Source organism: Hylobates moloch, unplaced genomic scaffold, assembly GCF_009828535.3.
Source record: "Hylobates moloch isolate HMO894 unplaced genomic scaffold, HMol_V3 SCAFFOLD_10, whole genome shotgun sequence".
Classification (NCBI taxonomy): domain Eukaryota; kingdom Metazoa; phylum Chordata; class Mammalia; order Primates; family Hylobatidae; genus Hylobates; species Hylobates moloch.
The window spans coordinates 6865718-6887434 of record NW_026652285.1 but is presented as its reverse complement, the minus strand read 5'-3'; the positions used below and the strand labels follow the sequence as shown (position 1 = coordinate 6887434).

Sequence of the window (21717 nt, the reverse complement as noted above, 5' to 3'; positions counted from 1 at the left end):
AATGAAGAAATTAAGAAAGAAATTTTAAAATGTCTTGAAACAAATGAAAACGGAAAAGTGGAAATGCAATATACAGGCCGGGCGTGGTGGCTCATGCCTGTAAGCCCAGCACTTTGGTAGGCCGAGGGGGCAGATCACTTGAGGTCAGAAGTTCAAGACCAGCCTGGCCAACATGGTGAAACTCTGTCTCTACTAAAAATACAAAAATTAGCCAGGAGTGGTGGCGGGCACCTATAATCCCAGTTACTCTGGAGGCTGAGGCAGGAGAATCACTTGAACTCAGGAGGCAGAGGTTGCAGTGAGCCAAGATTGTGTCACTGCACTCCAGCCTGGAGTGAGACTCCATCTCAAAAAAAAAAAAAAAAATTCAATATACCGAAACCTATGGGATATAGCAAAAGCAGTACTAAGAGGCAAGTTTATAGTAATAAATGCCTATATCAGAAAAATGAAAGGCTTCAAATAAACAACCTAATGATAAACCTCAAGGAACTAGAAGCAAGAACAAACCAAAGCCAAAAATAGTAGAAAGACAGAAATAGTAGAAAGATCAGAGCAGAAACTAATGAAATTGAAGCTAAAAAGAAATAAAGATGAATAGAACAAAGCATTGGTTTTCAAAAATGTAAACAAAATCAACAAGTCTTGAGCTAGACTAAGAAAAAAGAGAGAAGACCTAAATAAATAAAATCAGAAACAAAGAAAGGACACATAACAACTGAGACCTCAGAAACACAAAAAATCATTAGAGACTACGATGAACAAATATACACCAACAAACTGGAAAACCTAGAAGAAATGGATAAATTTCTGGAAACATACAACCTCCAAGATTGAATCATGAAGAAACAGAAAACCTCAACAAACCAATAACAAGTAACAAAACTGAAGCTGTAATAAAAAGCCTCCGTAAAAAGCAAAAAACACCCAGGACTTGACAGCTTCACTGCTGAATTCTACCAAACATTTAAAGAAGAATTAATACCAATTGTACTCAAACTCTTCAAAAAAATTGAAGAGGAGGACATACTTCCAAACCCATTCTACAAGGCCAGCATTACCTTGACACTAAAAGCAGATAAGGACACGACAACAAGAAAAGAAAACTACAGGCCAATATCCCTGATGAACATATATGTAAAAATCCTCAACAAAATACTAGCAAACAGAATTCAACAACACACTAAAAAGATCATTTATAATATCAAATGGGATTCATTCCAGGGATGCAAGGATGGTTCAACATAAGCAACTCAATAAACATGATATATCATACTAACAGAATCAAGAACAAAAACCACATATTTCAATAGATACTGAAAAAGTATTTTATAAAATTCAACATCCTTTATGTTGAAAAACCCCTAATCAAAATGGATATAGAAGCAACATACTTCAAAATAATAAAGACCATATATGACAAATCCACAGCTACCATCATACTGAACAGGGAAAAAATGAAGGCCTTTCCTCTAAAGGCTGGAACAAGATGAGTATGTCCACTCTCACTACTGTTACTCAACATAATACTGCCAGTCCTGGCCAGAGCAATTAGGTAAGAGAAAGAAATAAAGGGCAACTAAATTGGAAAGGAAGAATTCAAATCAGCCTTGTTTGCAGACAACATGATCTTATATCCAGAAAAGGCTACAGAACTCACCAAAAAATTGTTAGAGCTGATCAGCAAATTCAGCAAAGTTGCAAGTTACAAAACGAACATACAAAAACCAGTAGCATTTGGCCGGGTGCAGTGGCTCACGCCTGTAATCCCAGCACTTTGGGAGGCCGAGGCGGGCGGATCATGAGGTCAGGAGATTGAGACCATCCTGGCTAACACAGTGAAAGCCTGTCTCTACTAAAAACACAAAAAATTAGCCAGGCATGGTGGCAGGCGCCTGTGGTCCCAGCTACTCGGGAGGCTGAGGCAGGAGAATGGCGTGAACCCGGGAGGTGGAGCTTGCGGTGAGCCGAGATCACACCACTGCACTCCAGCCTGGGCGACAGAGCAAGACTCCCTCTCAAAAAAAAAAAATAATAATCAGTAGCATTTATATACATCAACAGAGAACAATCTGAAAAAGAAATCAAGAAAGCAATCCCATTTGCAATAGCTACAAAAATATAAAATTCCTAGGTCTCAATCTAACTAAAGAAGTGAAAGATCTATAAAAAGAAAACTATGAAATACGAAAGAAATTGAAGAAGACACAAAAAAATAGAAAGATATTCCATGCTTATGGGTCAAAGAATACTGTTAAAACGACAATACTATCCAAAGTAGTTTACAGATTCAATGCAATCCCTATCAAAATTCCAACAACATTCTTACAGAAATAGGAAAAAAAAATCTTAACATTTATATGGAGCCACAAAAGACCACAAATAGCCAAAGCAATCCTGAGCCAAAGGAACTGAAGGCATCACACTTCCTGACTTCAAAATGTCCTACAGGTCTATAATAACCAAAACAGCATGGTGCTGGCATAAGAATAGATACACAGACCAATGGAACGGACTAGAGAAACCAAACATACATCCATGCATTTACAGCCAATTCATCTTTGACGAAGACGCCAAGAACATAAAAAGGTAAAAGAACAGTCTTTTCAATAAGTGGTGCTGGGATAACTGGATAGCTATGCAGAAGAACGAAACTAGACCTCTATCTCTCACCATAACAAAAATCAAATCAAAATCGATTAAAAAACGTAAATCTAAGACCTCAAACTATGAAACTACTAAAAGAAAACTTTGGAGAAACAGTCCAGGACATTGGTCTGGGCAAAGCCTTTTTGTGTAAGACCTCAAAACACAGACAACCAAAGCGAAATAGACAAATGGGATTACCTGAAGCTAAGAAGCTTCTACACAGCAGAAGAAATAATCAACAAAGTGAAGAAACAACCCACAGAATGGAAGAAAATATTTGCAAACTATCCATCTGACAAAGAATTTATAACTACAATATATAAAGAGCTCAAGTAACTCAATAGCAAAAATTCCCAAATAATCCGAATTTAAAATGGGCAAAATCCAACCCCATTAGAAACAAAAAAAAAAAATAAGAAAATTTAAAAATGAGCAAAAGACCTGAACACACATTTCTCAAAAGAAGACATACAAACGGCCAATAGGTATATGAAAAAAAATGCTCAACATCACTAGTCATCAGAGAAACACAAATCAAAACCACAATGAGATATCATCTCACCCTAGTGAAAATGGCTTGTATCAAAAGGACAATCAATAAAAGATGCTGGTGAGAATGTGGAGAAAAGAGACCCTTGCACACTGCTGGTGGAAATGTAAATTAGTGTAGCCACTACGGAGCACAGTATGGAGGTTCCTCAGAAAACTAAAAATAGAATTAACATATGATCCAGCAATTCTGCTACCAGGTATATAGCCAAAAGAAAGAAAATCAGTGCAGCTAAGGGATATCTGTACTTCCATGTTTATTGCAGCACTGTTCACAATAGCCAAAATATGGAGTCACTCTAAGTGTTCATCAACAGATGAATAAATAAAGCATATATGGTATATATAGCAATGAAATATTCAGCTATTTAAAAAAAAGAATGAAATCCTGTCATTTGCAGCAACACAGCTGAAACTGGAGGCCACTATGTAAAGAGAAATAAGCCAAGCACAGTGAAATGTTGCATGATCTCACTCCTAGGTGGGAACTACAAAAGTGGATCTTTGATCCTTTCGTAGTTCATAAGCATGATGATTGGGTTTTCACGCTGCTGTGTGAGATGTGCCTCTCTCAAGCCTTGTTACAATGTCAGCACATTACCTACCTGATGTGAAAAAAAAAAAACAAAAACCAGTGGGCCTCATGAAGATAGAGTAGAATGGCAGTTATCAGAGGCCAGGAAGTGTGCGGCAGGGCGGAATGAAGGGGAAGAAAAGGAATATAAATGTATTTATTACCACTGAACTGTACACTTAAAAATGGTAAAGATAGTAAATTTTATATGTATATTTTTTAACTATAAAAAAGGAGAAAATTGATATGGAATATATAGAAACTTTCTATACTATCTTCACAACTTTCCTGTAACTCTAAAATGATTCCAAAATTGAAAATTTATTTTAAAAGTAAAATAATTTTTATAATTTACTACATCTGGGTTACCTTGAGGTTCATTCTGCTAATGTGACTATAGTGATTCTATAGAGTGAAGCAGCAGCTCCTGCATGACAGTTTCCACCTGGACATTCCTTCTGGCCAGCCCTACTGATTTCAGACTAGCCTAGCCAGCCCCCAGAATCATGTATGCCGATAAACCTCTTTAATGCCCTACTGATTCTGTTTCTCTGGTAGAATCTTAACTGATACAGAGGTTTAATCCAGTTCCTATCATTCCATCATAGCTAAATGACAAAATTTATGATATGATTTTAAGTTTTTCAAAATTTCTCCCTGACCTAAAATATCTCCCTTACTGCCATTCAGAGTGCTTCTAATTTTACCATTCAATAATACTTCCTTCGGATCTTCTGGTATTTGAATATCCTACCAAGGAGAAAAAGATGTTACTATGAGGAGTTTCATGGTTGGGAAAATGTGCTCTGAAGGCCAAGAGTATAGCTTGACAACATTCTGCTGAAGACATCAGGCATGTGTTTCATGGATCCACTCAATCAGCAGAAGCCAGGAATAGACAGACAAATCCAAGAAAGATCTGTGGAGTGTCCTCTTGTCTGATGGCATGGATCCCCATGACATACACAGGAGATAAACAAGGTTTTTGAGAATGTAGTATCTGCAGAAACACTGCCACCTTGGACTGAAAGGCACAAAGCCATGATTAAAAAAAAAAAGAAGAAGAAGAAGAAAGAAGAAGAAAGAGAAGAAGAAAAAAAGAGGAAGAAAAGAGAAGAAGAAGAAGAAGAAGAAGAAGAAGAAGAAGAAGAAGAAGAAGAGAAGAAGAAGAAAGAAGGGCAGGAAACAGGCTGATAGACCTACCTAGGTGCAAACCTGTGCTACCCTTCAATAAAATGTATGAATGACTCCAAGGGCAGAGATTGGCACTTAAAGGCCTAAGCTGTGTGTACAAAGGCAGGAGTGGGCAGAGCCACAGGCCCAGAAAATGAAGCCGCAGTCCAGGAGGGCAGTGCCTCAAGCCAGATGGGAAACTCTGGCCTTGAAACACAATGGAATTTGCCCTGCTAGATTTTAAACATGTTTGAAACCAGTGACTCTTTTATTCTTTTCCATTTCTTCCTTTTGAAATGTCTATCCTACGCATATCCTAGTACTGTATTTTGGCAGGAGGTAACTTTTATTGTAGTTTCATAGCTCCACAGAGGCACAGGAATTTTGCCCTAGGATAAATTCCAGAGTCTCAACCATACCAGAGTCAGATGATTGAGATGATAAGATTGGACCTTTGAGCTGATAATATATTTTTTTTAATTTAGACTTAGAGTTGATGCTATAATGGGTTGTGACTTTTGGGGATGTTGGTAGGGAAAAGAGGTAATACGTAGCATATGGCATGAACATGAATTCTGGGAGGCAGAGGATGGAATACAGAGAAGTGAATTATAGCCCCCAAAAGACATGTCCATATCCCTCAAAAGATCAAAGAGTTATTCTTTGGCAAAATAAGTGATTAGGTTATAAATCCTAAGAGAAGGGGCTTATCCCTGAGTTATCCAGGTTGGTACTTAAAACAATCACATGTATCTTTACAAGAAATACAGAAGGGGAGCTGACTCAGAAATGAGGAGGATGTAATACAATCAGAGAGACAGCGACTGAGTGATGTGGCTATAACTCAAAGAATGCTAATGGCCACCAGAGGCTAGAAAAGGCAAAGAACAAATTCTTCCTCAGAATTTCCAAAGGAAGTGCAATCTTGCTTACATTTTGATTTTAGATTTTTGCCCTCCAAAACTGTAAGAGAATAAATTTTTGATATTTTAGGCTCCCAAGTTCATGGCAATTTGTTATGGTAACCACAGAAAAAAAACCATTGAGTAAATCTGGACACCATCCTGAACAACATGAATTTTATAATATGAACAATCTGCCCCAGCACTGAAATTGCTGGGTTCTATGGTAAGTACATATTAATATTTTAAGTAAATGCAAAATTATTTCCCAGAAAAGCCGTACCAACAGCAGTGTATGAAATATGAGAAATTTAGTTCCTCTATTCACTGACTGTGGGGCGTCAGTTCTTTAAAGGTGTTGTGGACATAAGACATACAACTTGTGTCTTTTCATTCTCTTAATGGTTTTGTTCAAAAAGCAGATGTGTTTCATTTTGATGAAATCCAGTTTATCAATTTTTCTTTAATGGACTTTGGAATAGAAAATTTTGCAAAGCAAAAACAAAAACAAAAAAAAAATTTTTTTTTGAGACGGGTTTGCTCTGTTTCCCAGGCTGTAGTGCAGTGGTGTGATCATGACTCACTGCAATCTTGACCTCCCAGGCTCAAGCAATCCTTCCACCTCAGCCTCCCAAGGAGCTGAGACTACAGACATGCACCACCAGGCCTGGCTAATTTTTTTTTTGCTTTTGTAGAGACAGAGCCTTTCTATGTTCCCCAGTCTGGTCTTGAACTCCTGGGCTCAACCGATCCTCCCACCTTAGCCTCCCAAAGTACTGGAATTACAACTGTGTCCAACCTTGGTGTCACATTTTAAAAGTCTGTCCCTAACCCAAGTCACGAAGGTTTCTTTTGGTGCTCTTATAACTTTATAGTTGTAGGTTCTACATTTAAGTCTATGATCTAATTTGAGTTAATTTGTTGAAAAGACTAATCTTTCTCCACTTTGTATCTTTGCACCTTTGTCAAAAATAAGTTGTCTCCACATGTGTGGGAATGGTCACAGGATCCCTACTATTATTGTAGTTTTAGTAAGTCTTGATATAGGTAGTGATATTTCTCCAACTTTTTCAAAATTATTTTGCTCATAAGTGCTATGCATTTTCATGTGAATTTTAGAATTATCTTGTTAATGTTTACCAAAAGAAAACCCTGCTGGGATGCTGATGCAGATTACATCAAGTCTATGGATAAATCTGGGGAGAACTGACATTTTAATGATGGTAAGTATTCTAGCACAAGAAAATGGTTTAATTCTCCATTTATTTAGGTCTTTACTCTCAGCAATATTTTCTAGCTTTCAGAGTACAAGTCTTGCTTATTGAATGTCAGTAGTATATATTTTTGGATTTTTTAAATGATCAATTCATTGTCGTTAGTATATAGAAATGCAACTGATTTTTGTATATTGATCTAATATCCTGTAACCTTGTTAAAATCATTTATTAGTTCTTTTTTAAAAATAAAATAAAATCCTTTAGTTTTTCAACATAGATAATCATGTCATTTTTGAATAAAAGATAGTTTTACTCTTGCCTTTCTGATCTGATGGTAGTTCTTTCTTTCTTCTCATGTCTCCTCTGCAAATCTCTGGGATTCTCTCTCTGCAGCTCCCATGTTTCTGTCCCACTGTATTGAGAATCTATGATCTTGGCCTCCCAGGACTCTTAGCAATATCTCATCAATTCAGGGAGACTACTAGGCTCCATTAGGGTTCCCCCTTCCTGCACCATGACTGGAAACTCTTTCAAAGCAATAAATTGGGGCAACCATAGGCATCCTCTCATTTGTTCTTCATCTATCAGGGATTGCCATCTTTCAATGACTAATGTACAGTAAATAGAAAACCACTGTTCATTGTTTAGTTGTTTCAGGTAGGAGGGTTAATCCAGCTCTTAACTCTGTCTTGGCCAAAAGTAGAGGTCCTAATATTGACTCTTTATTTGGCATTTACTGTGCCAAGTGCTTTGCTAAGCATTTTACATATAGTATTTCTGTTATTTCCTCAATAAACTCTGAAATCAGTATTGGCCCCATTTTACAGAAGAGTAACTTGAAGATTAGAGAAAGTATTTAGCCTGTCCTTAGTTATATAATTACTAATCAGCATCCAAGTATATAGGGGAGCAGGGCAAATAGGAATGAGGAGTGACTGCTAATGGATAAGTGGTTTAAGGATTACAAAAATGTGCTGAAATTAGATACTAGTGATGATATGCAAACTCTAAAAACATAACAAAAACCACTGAATTGCACTTCTAAAAATGAATTTTATAGTATGTAAATTTTATCTCAATAAAAATGATGTTTTTGCAGAAAAACTGAAGAATTACATGACTATAGATAGGGTCATGCACAGGGTTGCTAGATTTACAAAAATAAATACAGAAAGTCTAGTTAAATTTGAGTATTAGTATAAGCATAACTAGGAAATATTTGGAACATGTTCACACTAAAAACAACTATTCGCATTTATCTAAAATGACCATCAAATAGTTATCAGTTAATAATACTGAATAACTAGATGATTTTCCCCTTGACGATTGAAGATACTAACCATATTATTTCACAGTATTATTCTAGAATGGTAAAATTAACACTTTTCTGGTTTTGTTTCAAAAGCAAGTTTGCCATTTGCCAAAATTAGCATGCTAAGTACAAAAATGACTTGAGTCTGTTTGAGAAAGTATGTTAACAAAATATGTGTAAGGTTTATACTTGCTGTTGAAAACAAGGACTATTTTTCTTACTACGTATGTGCTTTATGAGGAAAATTACTGTCAGATGCAAAGGATATCCCAAGTCATAGACCACAAAACAACTTAATTCAATATAATTAGATCCACATACTGAATTTTTTTCCTTGCCTGATTAAAGTACCATCAGAGTTCTTGGAAGAATCCAGAAAAACATGCTTTTGTCGTACTCAAAGAGGGCCAAATAGATCATGTGACATATAGATTTCACGACTGGTGTTAAATTTTATACATCAGTTCAAAATAATTTTCTGTAGTACCTTATAAAATTAATTTTGTGGTCACTGAGGTCCTGGTATTTGGGGTTTAGAAATTCCCAGTCTCCCATACAGAGTGTGTTCTAGAGCATAATCATTTAAATAATTTCTATTTGATTTTCCTACCTGTTAAGTAGGAACATCATTGGCATTAGCAAACATTTGCACTACAATATGCAAGGCTCCATTCTATGCATGAGAGATGCCAAGAAGCTTAAGCAAAATTTCTATTTCCATATTGAACTTATAGATAAATTAAATGGCAAATAACTTTAATACAAAGAGGTATCAAAAATAGGTGTTAAGTGCTTAAAATATCCAAATTCTAAAAGGTCAGAGATGAGGTGGAGCATCTCAGTGACTAGAACAGATGAGATGGGATTTGAAAAAGAGGTAAGAAATAAAATGTGCCCAGCAGCACAGTGAAATAGTAACTCCAGATAAAATGCCCATCAAATTTAAAACTTCCATACAAAAGAGACAAAAACAAATGATAATTAAACTTAAGGGTAAGCAAGTTAGTTGTGCCAGAAAGTAAGGACAAGCTCAAAGAGTGGTGAAGATATGTCAAAAGGACACAGATACCAAGTTATTGGGCTCCCACTGGCCAAATGTGGGACATTTTGTGCACTATAATAAGTAATTATTGAACAAATATAATCCATTGAATAAAATAGGAATCTATGAGACCAAAATGATAGGTAAATAAAGGAGTGAATTGAAAGTTCAATGCAGAATGGCATATTTACATAGTTTTAAATTACTGCCCCAAAAACCTTGTAAATTTTTATAAGTACAAAAGAATAACTGCATAGTGAGGAAGACCAGCAGACAGCATCTTAGTCATGTGATTAAACTGATCATCATCAATAACAAATCAAAATCAAAATCAAAATCATGTACCACCTGATAGGCTAAGATTACCTAGATGATGGTGATGGATGCACAACAGTGTGAATTAATATCATTGAACTGTATGCTTTAAAATGGTAAAAATGGTGGAATTTTTTTTGCATTTCACCACAATTTTCTAAAATGATAAGATTCCCAAACTATTTTAAAATTCATATGAAACCAAAAAAGAGCCCAAATAACCAACGGATTCCTAAGCAAAAAGAACAAAGCTGTAGGCATCATGTTACCTGACTTCAAACTATTCTACAGGACTGTGGTAAGCAAAACAGCATGGTACTGATACAAAGACAGACACACAGACCAATGGAACAGACTAGAGAGCCCAGAAATAAGGCCACATACCTACAACCATCTGATCTTCAACAAAGCTGACAAAAACAAGCAATGGGGAAAGGACTCCCTATTCAATAAACGGTTCTCAGATAACTGGCTAGCCAAATGCAGAAGGTTGAAACTGAATCCCTTCCTTACATCATATAAAAAATCAACTCCGGTGGCTCACACCTGTAATCCCAGCACTTTGGGAGACCGAGGTGGGTGGATTGCCTAAGGTCAGGAATTCGAGACAAGCCTGGCCAACATAGTGAAAAAATACAAAAATTAGCCGGACGTGGTGGCAGGTGCCTCTAAGCCCAGCTACTCGGGAGGCTGAGGCAGGAGAATCGCCTGAACTTGGGAGGCAGAGGTTGCAGTGAGCAGAGATTGTGCCATTGCACTCCAGCCTGGGTGACAAAAGCGAGACTTCGTCTCAAAAAAAAAAAAAAAAAAAAAAAAAAAAACCAACAACTCAAGATGAATTAAAGACTCAAATATAAAACTCAAAACTATAAAAAAACTCTGGAAGACAACCTAGGCAATACCATTCTGGACACAGGAACTGGCAAAGATTTCATGACAAAGACACCAAAAGCAATCACAACAAAAGCAAAAATTGACAAATGGGCTCCAATCAAACTAAAGAGCTTCTGCACAGCAAAAGAAACCATCAACATAGTAAACAGACAATCTATAGAATGAGAGAAAATATCTGCAAACTATGCATCTCACAAAAGTCTAGCATCCAGCATCTTTTCTTGTAAATTTGCAGTTCTTACAAGAAAATAAACAAACAACCCCATTAAATAGTGGGCAAAGGACATGAACAGACACTTTTCAAAAGAATGTCATTACAGAAATGCAAATCAAAACCAGGATAAACCATCTCACACCAGCCAGAATGGCTATTATTAAAAAGTCAAAAAATAACAGATGCTCGTGAGGTTGTGGAGAAAAGGGAACGCTTATACACTGTTAGAGTGTAAGTTAGTTCCATTACTGGGGAAAGCAGTGTGGCAATTCCTCAAAGAGCTAAAAATGGAACTGCCATTCAACCCAGCACAATCCCATTCCTGAGTAAATATACAACAGGATATCAATCATTCTACCATAAAGATACATGCATGCATATGTTCACTGCAGTACTATTCCTAATAGCAAAGACATGGAATCAACCTAAATGCCTATCAATGACAGACTGGATAAAGAAAATATGGTACATAGACACCATGGAATATTATGCAGTCATAAAAAACAATGAGATCATGTCTTTGCAGGAACATGGATGGAGCTGGAGGCCATTATCCTTAGCAAACTGATACAGGAATAGAAAACCAAATACTGCATGCTCTCTCTTATAAGTGGAAGCTAAATGATGAGAACACATGGACACATAGAGGGAACAACAGACACTTGGGGCCTCCTTGAGGGTGGAAGATGGGAGGAGGGAGAGGATCAGAAAAAAAAAACTATTGAGTACTAGGCCTAGTACCTGAACGGCAAAATAATCTGTATAACAATCCCCCATGACACAAATATACCTATATAATAAACCTGCATATGTACCCCTGAACTTAAAATGAAAGTTTAGGCCAGGCATGGTGACTCATGCCTGTAATCCCAGCACTTTGGGAGGCCAAGACAGGTGGATCACCTGAGGTCAGGAGTTCGAGGCCAGCCTGACCAACGTGGTGAAACCTCGTCTCTACTAAAAACACAAAAATTATCTGGGCATGCTGTTGGGCACCTGTAACCCCAGCTACTTGGGAGGCTGAGACAGGAGAATCACTTGAAACCAGGAGGCAGAGGTTGCAGTGAGCCGAGATCGAGACATTGCACTCCAGCCTGGGCAACAGAGCAAGACTGTCACAAAAGAAAAAACAAAAAGTTTAAAAATAATTTTTAAAAAATTAAAAAGATAAGACTCCCAGTTTAGCCTGAGAATAACAGAGATAAAGAAAAATGTGCAAACCCATTTCTTGTCTTTAGTCTTTTCTAAACTGTAGCAACAAGAACACAAAAAGCAGGAAAAAATATACAATAAGGGATAAAAATTCAAGATTTTTACATTTTAATTAAAGCTCATGAATTAATTCAAATAGAACTTGGACTATGAAAATGCCAAGACCCGGCCAGGCGCAGTGGCTCACGCCTGTAATCCCAACACTTTGGGAGGCTGAGGTGGGTGATCACCTGAGGTCAGGAATTCAAGACCAGCCTGGCCAACATGGTGAAACCCTGTCTCTACTAAAAATATAAAAATTAGCCAGGTGTGGTGGTGGGTGCCTATAGTCCCAGCTACTCAGGGGTGCTGAGGCAGAAGAACTGCTTGAACCCGGGGGGACAGAGGCTGCAGTGAGCCGAGATTATGCCATTGCACTCCAGCCTGAGCGACAGAGTGAGACTCCATCTCCAAAAAAAAAAAGAAAGGAAAGAAAATGCCAGGACCCTGTCAATCAGTAAATTGGATTTTCCTCTAGATATTAATTAGAAATAAACGTACACAGCTTTTAAGAACTATTGATCTTTAAATGTTAGAACTCAAATTAGAAAAGTTAAATAAAATCATTTTTTTAATTCCTCAGATCTCCAGTGCTAGTGTAATAATTGAAAAATATATAATACCACTGCACTGTTAAGAACAATTTCATCTACATAAATATGTATGGGGATCTTAAGAATGCACAACAGATTGACAAGCAAAGCAGCTCTGGGTGCAGAGGTTAATGGGTCAGGTAACTTTGATGTTTTTGTTCCATGTATTTCAAGATTATCTAAAATTTACCTCCAAAATGGTACTATGTATTACTTATATCATGAAAAAAATGCAAGAAATAGGGCAAAACAATGAAGTCAAACAAAATAAAAGATACTATTCAAAAAGCAAAGAATATAGCTATCACTACTATAGTTGCATAATATTTTAGAATTCCTAGACAATATAATAAGAGAAAAATAAAAACAAAAAAGATAATAATTTTCAGAAAATGTATTCCACTTAGAAATTCCAAGAAAATTTACTGAAAAACTACTTAATCTTACAAGAGAATCTAGCAAAGCAGGCATACACAAATTCAATATAAAATTATCAATAGCTTTGCCATACCACAGCAATGACAAACTTTAAAATGTTACAATTCCTAGCTGCAAAACTTCCACAACATAAAGATGTCAGTTCTAATTGTATTAAAATGTAATTTCAATGCAATTTAAATAAAAATCTCCACAGGATTCACTATGTAACACAATAAAGTCACTCTAAAACACAACAGCTGGGAAAGCTTTTGAAAACAAACAATAAATCGAGTCATAAAGCTAAAGTAAGTAAAAAAGTTGGTGAAGGGTGTAGTTTTTGCTTCCTATTAGAGAAATTTCCAAACATACACAAAAATATAGAGAATGTCAACATGACCCACCTACGTGGACATCATTCAACTTCAACAATTAACGCTTTGCAAATCTGTTGACTCTATCTCATTGTTTTGCTAGAATATTTTAAAGCACATTAGAGATATCCTATCTGTTGACCTGTAAATCATTCAGAATATATGCCTAATAAATAATGACTTTAAAAAAATCGGTTACAAGGCAATATGCAGTGGCTTATGTCAATACTGTGGAAGACCGAGTTGGTAACCCAGGAGTTCAAGACTAGCCTGGGCAACACGGCAAGACTCTGTCTCTACGAAACAAATACACAATTACATACACAGCAAATTAGTTATACTTGATAAATGTCATATAACACCTCGTTCGTGGTCAATTTTCTCCAACTATCTCAAAAATGTCTCTTTATACTTTATTTAGATCAGGGTCCAAACAAAGTTTTCACAATGCATTTACTCAATGTGTATTTTAAGTCTCTTATAATCAACATAACCATCCCTCTATTTTCTTCTGTCACTTATTTGTCCTATTATCTAACCAACCCTCCCCTCCCCTACTGCTAGATCATTTCAATGCAAATTCCAGACATCTATAAATACTTTTGCATCACTAAAAAATAAGGACTTTAATTCTTGAATACCTAAAAATATTATCCATATAATATCTAATAATAATAAATAATATCCAGTAAGTCAAATGTAAAAATCTCACAACTTGTCTGAAAAATGTCTTTTTATATTTGGTTTGTGTGAAAGAGGATTTAAATGAGGTCCAAGCTTTGTACTTAGATGATACTCTCCAAAGTCTCCTTCAAATTTTAACAATTCACCTTTCCCCCACCACACATCAACTTTTATTTTCCAATTACAATTATCTGCTAAAGAAATCAAGTCATATTTGTAATGTAGAACTTCCCGTATTTTAGAGTTGGCTAGTTGCATTTTCATGGTGTTGTTTAACTTATCCCTCTATTTCTGTATTTCCTCAAAAGTGCTAACTATATCTAGAAGCTGATTTGTTAGTTTAGTGCAAAAGTAACTATAGTTAACAATAATTTATTGTATATTTCAAAATAATTAGAAGAGTGGATTTAGAATGCTCCCAAAAGAAAGACACAATAAATGTTTGAAGTGATGGATACCCCAATTAGTCTGACGAGATCATTACACATTGTATGCCTGTATCAAAGTATCACATGTACCCCATAAATATGTACAACCATTATGTACCCATAAAAATTAAGAATAGGCCAGGGTAGTGACTCACACCTGCAATTCCAGCACTTTGGGAGGCTGAGGCAGGAGGATCACTTGAGCTCAGGAGGCTGAGACTGGCCTGGGCAACACAGTGAGACAACATAGTGTCATCTCTACAAAAAAAGAAAACAAATTGAAAAAATTGCCAGGTGTGGTGGCATGCACCTGTAGTCCCAGCTACTTGGGGCCAGGAGGTCAAGGCTGTACTCAGCCACTGCACTCCAGCCTAGACAACAGAGCAAGACCCTGTCCTCAAAATACTACTGCTACTACTAATAATAATTGTATAAGAAACCTTAAAAATAATTTTTAAAATTTTACTTAAGCTAGTTTTATGTTAGAAGATTTCAGTGAGGCTGGGTGCGGTGGCTCACGCCTGTAATCCCAGCACTTTGGGAGGCCAAGGCAGGTGGATCAGGAGGTCAGGAGTTCAAGACCAGCCTGGCCAACATGGTGAAACCCTTTCTCTGATAAAAATACAAAAATTAGCCGGGCGTGGTGGCACACACCTGTAATCCCAGCTACTCGGGATGCTGAGGTAGGAGAATTGCTTGAACCCAGGAGGTGGAGGTTGCAGTGAGCCTCTCGGCTCATACCACTGCACTCCAGTCTGGGCAACAGAACAAGACTCCATCTTGAGGGAAAAAAAGAAAAAGAATATTTCAATGAAAAAACCTTCCCTCATTAACTACTTGATTGTCTTATTAAATTGATAAGAAAAGTGGTGTAAACATTGTATATTTTTGGTTTATCAGTTTTCAGAGTGAGTTAGTAAACAAGCAACCTAGAGTAATGCCTAATACTTTTTCAAACATATTCTTATAAACTATTAGCGTTTAAGTTCTCTAAATTTAAGACGTTTCAATCCATTATAGTCATTTATTTTGGTGGGAATTCAAGAGAAACATCACTTTAGACTGCTGGAAAATGATAGGCTAGTCAATAAATAGAGTCAAATGGCTATCTCGTAGAATAACATATATACAGTGTTATACTGGCAAGTTCATATAAGGTATGAAACAAAAGGTATTTGAGATTTTAAGCTATTAAGACAATATACAGTATCTACCATGTGATATTAAGAATATTAAATATATGTGGGTCGGGCGCGGTGGCTCATGCCTATAATCCCAGCACTTTGCGAGGCCGAGGTGGGTGGATCATGAGGCCAGGAGTTTGAGATCAGCCTGGTCAAGAGATCAGCCTGGCCAATATGGTGAAACACCGTCTCTACTAAAAATGCAAAAATTAGCCAGGCATGGTGGTGGGTGCCTGTAATCCCAGCTGGTTGGGAGGCTGAGGCAGGAAAACTGCTTGAACCCGGGAGGCGGAGGTTGCAGTGAGCCAATGATTGGGGCGCCATTGCACTCCAGCCTGGGCAACAGAGCGAGACTCCAACTCAAAAAAAAATAATAAAAATAAATAAAAATTAAAAATTAAAAAAGAATATTAAATATATGTGAAGCACTCAGCATGGTACCTGATACAAGTGCTCAGTAAATGATGCATATGAACATATGTGTACCCATGCATGTGTATGTGATTATCTGCTGGTAAATGTTTAAAATCTAGCTCTCCAAGGAAAAAAAATAGCCCTGATTTGTAGTGTTTGCAAATTTTCATGATCAAATAGTCCCAACATGGGTGATTTCACGCAATCAAAATAGTATCACTAAATACTGTGCCAAGGAGGGATGTGTATAACTGGTTCTCATTAGCCTCCACTGTATTCATATATCCATATTCATCATGAAACTATTTTTGTATATATGAATATGTCCATGTTTATATGTATATGTGTGTGTATGTATGTACATACATATTTACGTACACAGAATCCAAATGCCTAGTAAAAGGTCTGGAGAGACAGCAAATGAATGATAGGAGTTTTCCCTGGGGCAAGAAATGGTCTCAGGTTGGGAGGAGCAGGATAAACAGCACTACTGTTTTATCAAAATTCGTTGAATTTTTAAACAAAAGAATGTTCATCTAGTGCTTATGTATTTACTGGGTCAAAACGGAATTTTTCCCTAATTATCCAACCCATTCTATCACAGAGAGCAATATATTCTCACAAACACCAACATTAAGCTGCAATGTGATATAAATGACCAGCTAGAGTAGATGTCATATTATACCAAGAAATCGCCTTCTGAAAAATTATACAGCTTACTTTGGCTTCAGTTTCTCCCCTGTGAAGAGTATACAGATGGTGGACAGCACATTGTGATGAGGACCAAGGATGAGTCAGAATTTGGAAGACATGAAAGTCATGGCCAAGGGTGTCTGTTGTGACTAGAAGCATTCCTGGAAGACAAAAAACAAAGGGTAAAAATAAAAATGATTATGTATGTGGATGAAATATTCTAAAAAGCTATTCACAATATTTAAAATATTACCAAAGGGAAAAAAATTACCAAGGCTATAAGAAACTTTACAAAAGAAAAAAATAAAACAAAACATCTTTTTCATGTGAATACCAAGCTTAATGACACATCAGTATATTAGCAAGGTATAAACACTAGATGTACAAGTATTATGGCATTCCTGTAAAACTAGCAGACAGAAGTTTGATATTACTGAATTTACAGAATTCATAATTTTATTTTATTTTTTTCCTGAAGCAGAATCTCACTCTGTTGCCCAGGCTGGGGTGCAGGTGCCCGATCACAGCTCACTGCAGCCTCAAGTTCCTGGGCTCAAGAGATCCTCCTGCCTCAGCCTCCCAAGTAGCTGGGACTACAAGCACATGCCACCATGCTTGGCTAATTTTCTTTTATTTTTGTAGAGACAGGGTCTCACCATGTTGCCCAGGCTGGTCTCGAACTCTGGGCCTCAAGCAGTCCTTCTGTCGTGGCCTCTCAAAGCTCTGAGATTACAGGCATGAGCCACCGTGCCCAGCCACAATCATTTTTCAAAACAAAGAATGTGAGAATAACATACCCCCATGGAACTCCCACTTTTGCAATTTCTTCAAACTTTAATTCTATGCTCCAATTTATCTACTGATCCAAATACTACTTCCTGTACTTAATTCACCATGATATTTATTGAAAATTCCAATAGAGCCAATTACAGGGAAAGTTCTTAATTTTGATGAGATGTCATAGCTAAGAATTCTCTGCCTAACCCAAGGTCACAAAGATCTTCTGTTTCCTTGTAAAAGTTTCATAATTTTATGTTTTACATTTAGGCCTATCATCATTTTAGTATTTGTATAAGGTGTGAGGACCTTATACAACAGGTTATATGGTGAGGATCCTATACAAAACACGGACAAGGTTAACTTATTTGCATAAGATGTCCAATTGTTCCAGAAAGACTTCTTGAAGACACTGTTCTCTCTCCATTGAAGTAACATTGTCAACTTGCCAAGGATCAATTGGCTATATTTGTGTAGGCCTATATTTTTTTGAGATGGAGTCTTGCTGTCTCCCAGGCTGGAGTGCAGTGGCGCGATCTCTGCCCACTGCAAACTCCACCTCCTGGGTTCATGCCATTCTTCTGCCTCAGCTTCCCAAGTAGCTGGGACTACAGGTGCCCGCCACCACGCCCGGCTGATTTTTTGTATTTTTAGTAGACACCGGGTTTCACCGTGTTAGCCAGGATGGTCTCAGTCTCCTGACCTCATGATCCGCCGGACTCAGCCTCCCAAACTGCTGGGATTACAGGCATGAGCCACCATGCCTGGCATTTTTTTATTATTTATTTATTATTATTATTATTTTTTTTTGAGACAGTCTCACTCTGTCATCCAGCCTGGAGTGCAGTAGTGCATTCTTGGCTCACTGCAATCTCCACTTCCTGGGTTCAACTGATTCTCATGCCTCAACCTCCCAAGTAGCTGGGACTACAGGTGTGCGCCACCATGCCTGGCTAATTTTTGTATTTTTAGTAGAGAGGGAGTTTTGACATGTTGGCCAGGCTGGTCTCAAACTCCTGGTCTCAAGAGATCCACCCACCTCAGCCTCCCAAATTGCTAGGATTACAGGCGTGAACCACCATGCCAGGCCAAGGCCTATTTTTTGAAGTTCTATTCTATTAATTCAATTTCTGTGTCTACATTCGCTAATACCACACTCTTGGTTACTGTAACTTCACAGAAAATCTTGAAATCAGGTAAAATGAGCCTTTTCCTGCCTTTCTTAACATTATTTTAGCCATTCTTGTTTAGGATTTTGAGGGAACTATAAATTAATTTGGGGACAACTGATATCCTAATATTGTGTCTTCTGATCTATTAACACAGCATATTTCTTGATTTAGGTCTATTTTGACTTCTTTCTCTTTTTGTTTGACACACAGATTTTGAAAATATTGTCTTTTAGCGTTATTATAAATGGTAATATTTTTTAAAATTCAGTGATCAATTTTTGCTTGCTAGTGTGTAGAGATAAAATTGATGATTTTTTATCTTGACAATGTATGTTTCCTGCAAGTTCTAGGGGTTTTTTCATACAGTACAAGAATTTTCTTTGATGACAATTACGTAGTTTAGGAACAACCACAGTTTCATTTCTTCCCTTCTGACCTACATGCCTTTTCTTCAATTTTCTCGACTTACTGAACTTGCTGAGGCAAGCAGAAATAGTGAGGAGAGATTTCTGTGTTGTAGGAGGAAAGCATTCAATCTTTAAGAATGACATTAAGTATAGGTTTTTTGTAAAAGTTCTTCGTAAAATATGCTGAGAGTTTCTTATAATGAAAGAAAATTTAATTTTCAAGTGCTTTTCTGCATCTGTTGAAATGATTACATGGCTTCTCTTTTTAAATCTATTAGTACAGCGAATTCTAACAATAATTGATTATCAAACGTTGAACATGCCTTGCATTCTTGGGATAAGCCTCATTTGGTCAAAATTCTTTATTATAAGCAGCTAGATTCAATTTTCTAATATTTTCTTTAATATTTTCATATCTGTGTCCCTGAGAAATACTGGTGTGTAGTTTTCTTTTCTAATAATGTGCTTGGATGATTTTGATATTTAGGATAATCTAAGCCTCAAAGAATCAAATGGGAATGCTCCTTACTCTGTTATTTTCTGGAAAAAAAATATGTAGGATTGCTATTATTTCTTTGTTAAATGTTTAAAGGAATTTTCAAGTAAAAATATTTGGGCCTATTTTTGAAGATTTTCAACTACCATTAAATATTTTGTTAATTTTTTTAATTTAAAACACATTTTATGAGACCAGCATTGTCCTGATACCAAAGCCTGGCAGAGACATAACCAAAAAGGAGAATTTCAGACCAATATCCTTGATGAACATTGATGCAAAAATCCTCAATAAAATACTGGCAAACCGAATCCAGCAGCACATCAAAAAGCTTATACACCATGATCAAGTGGGCTTCATCTCTGGGATGCAAGGCTGGTTCAACATATGCAAATCAATAAATGTAATCCAGCATATAAACAGAACCAAAGACAAAAACCACATGATTATCTCAATAGATGCAGAAAAGGCCTTTGACAAAATTCAACAACCCTTCATGCTAAAAACTCTCAATAAATTAGGTATTGATGGGACGTATCTCAAAATAATAAGAGCTATCTATGACAAACCCACAGCCAATATCATACTGAATGGGCAAAAACTGGAAGCATTCCCTTTGAAAACTGGCACAAGACGGGGATGCCCTCTCTCACCACTCCTATTCAACATAGTGTTGGAAGTTCTGTCCAGGGCAATCAGGCAGGAGAAGGAAATAAAGGGTATTCAATTAGGAAAAGAGGAAGTCACATTGTCCCTGCTTGCAGATGACATGATTGTATATCTAGAAAACCCCATTGTCTCAGCCCAAAATCTCCTCAAGCTGATTAGCAACTTCAGCAAAGTCTCAGGATACAAAATCAATGTACAAAAATCACATGCATTCTTGTACACCAATAACAGAGAAACAGAGAGCCAAATCATGAGTGAACTCCCATTCACAATTGCTATAAAGAGAATAAAATACCTAGCAATCCAACTTACAAGGGATGTGAAGGACCTCTTCAAGGAGAACTACAAACCACTGCTCAATGAAATCAAAGAGGATACAAACAAATGGAAGAACATTCCATGCTCATGGGTTGGAAGAATCAATATCGTGAAAATGGCCATACTGCGCAAGGTAATTTATAGATTCAATGCCATCCCCATCAAGTTACCAATGACTTTCTTCACAGAATTGGAAAAAACTACTTTAAACTTCATATGGAACCAAAAAAGAGCCCGCATCACCAGGTCAATCCTAAGCCAAAAGAACAAAGCTGGAGGCATCACGCTACCTGACTTCAAACTATACTACAAGGCTACAGTAACCAAAACAGCATGGTACTGGTACCACAACAGAGACATAGATCAATGGAACAGAACAGAGCCCTCAGAAATAATGCCGCATATCTACAACTATCTGATCTTTGACAAACCTGACAAAAACAAGAAATGGGGAAAGGAGTCTTTATTTAATAAATGGTGCTGGGAAAACTGGCTAGCCATATGTAGAAAGCTGAAACTGGATCCCTTCCTTACACCTTATACAAAAATAAATTCAAGATGGATTCAAGACTTACATGTTAGACCTAAAACCATAAAAACCCTAGAAGAAAGCCTAGGCAATACCATTCAGGACATAGGCATGGGCAAGGACTTCATGTCTAAAACACCAAAAGCAATGGCAACAAAGGCCAAAATTGACAAATGGGATCTAATTAAACTAAAGAGCTTCTGCACAGCAAAAGAAACTACCATCAGAGTGAACAGGCAACCTACAGAATGGGAGAAAATTTTTGCAACCTACTCATCTGACAAAGGGCTAATATCCAGAATCTGCAATGAACTCAAACAAATTTACAAGAAAAAAACAAACAACCCCATCAAAAAGTGAGCAAAGGATATGAACAGACACTTCTTAAAAGAAGACATTTATGCAGCCAAAAGACACATGACAAAATGCTCATCATCACTGGCCATCAGAGAAATGCAAATCAAAACCAC

At 36.9% G+C, this 21717-nt stretch overlaps 1 protein-coding gene and 1 non-coding gene across 2 annotated transcripts in view; one reads left to right on the top strand and one right to left on the bottom strand.

The window, feature by feature from the left end:
• BCAS3 (BCAS3 microtubule associated cell migration factor) overlaps positions 1-21717 on the bottom strand; it is a 703975-nt gene that overhangs the window by 422089 nt on the left and 260169 nt on the right. The window contains exons 13-14 of the mRNA XM_058445347.1: positions 19298-19364; positions 16907-17040 (exon numbers count right to left, since the gene is read on the bottom strand). Of these exons, the coding sequence (XP_058301330.1) occupies positions 16907-17040; positions 19298-19364 (201 nt within the window). The remainder of the gene's footprint in view (positions 1-16906; positions 17041-19297; positions 19365-21717) is intronic.
• Positions 3706-3809, top strand: LOC116476053 (small nucleolar RNA U13). Its single transcript, XR_004250123.1, has one exon. It is a non-coding gene; the product is annotated as a small nucleolar RNA U13 (small nucleolar RNA).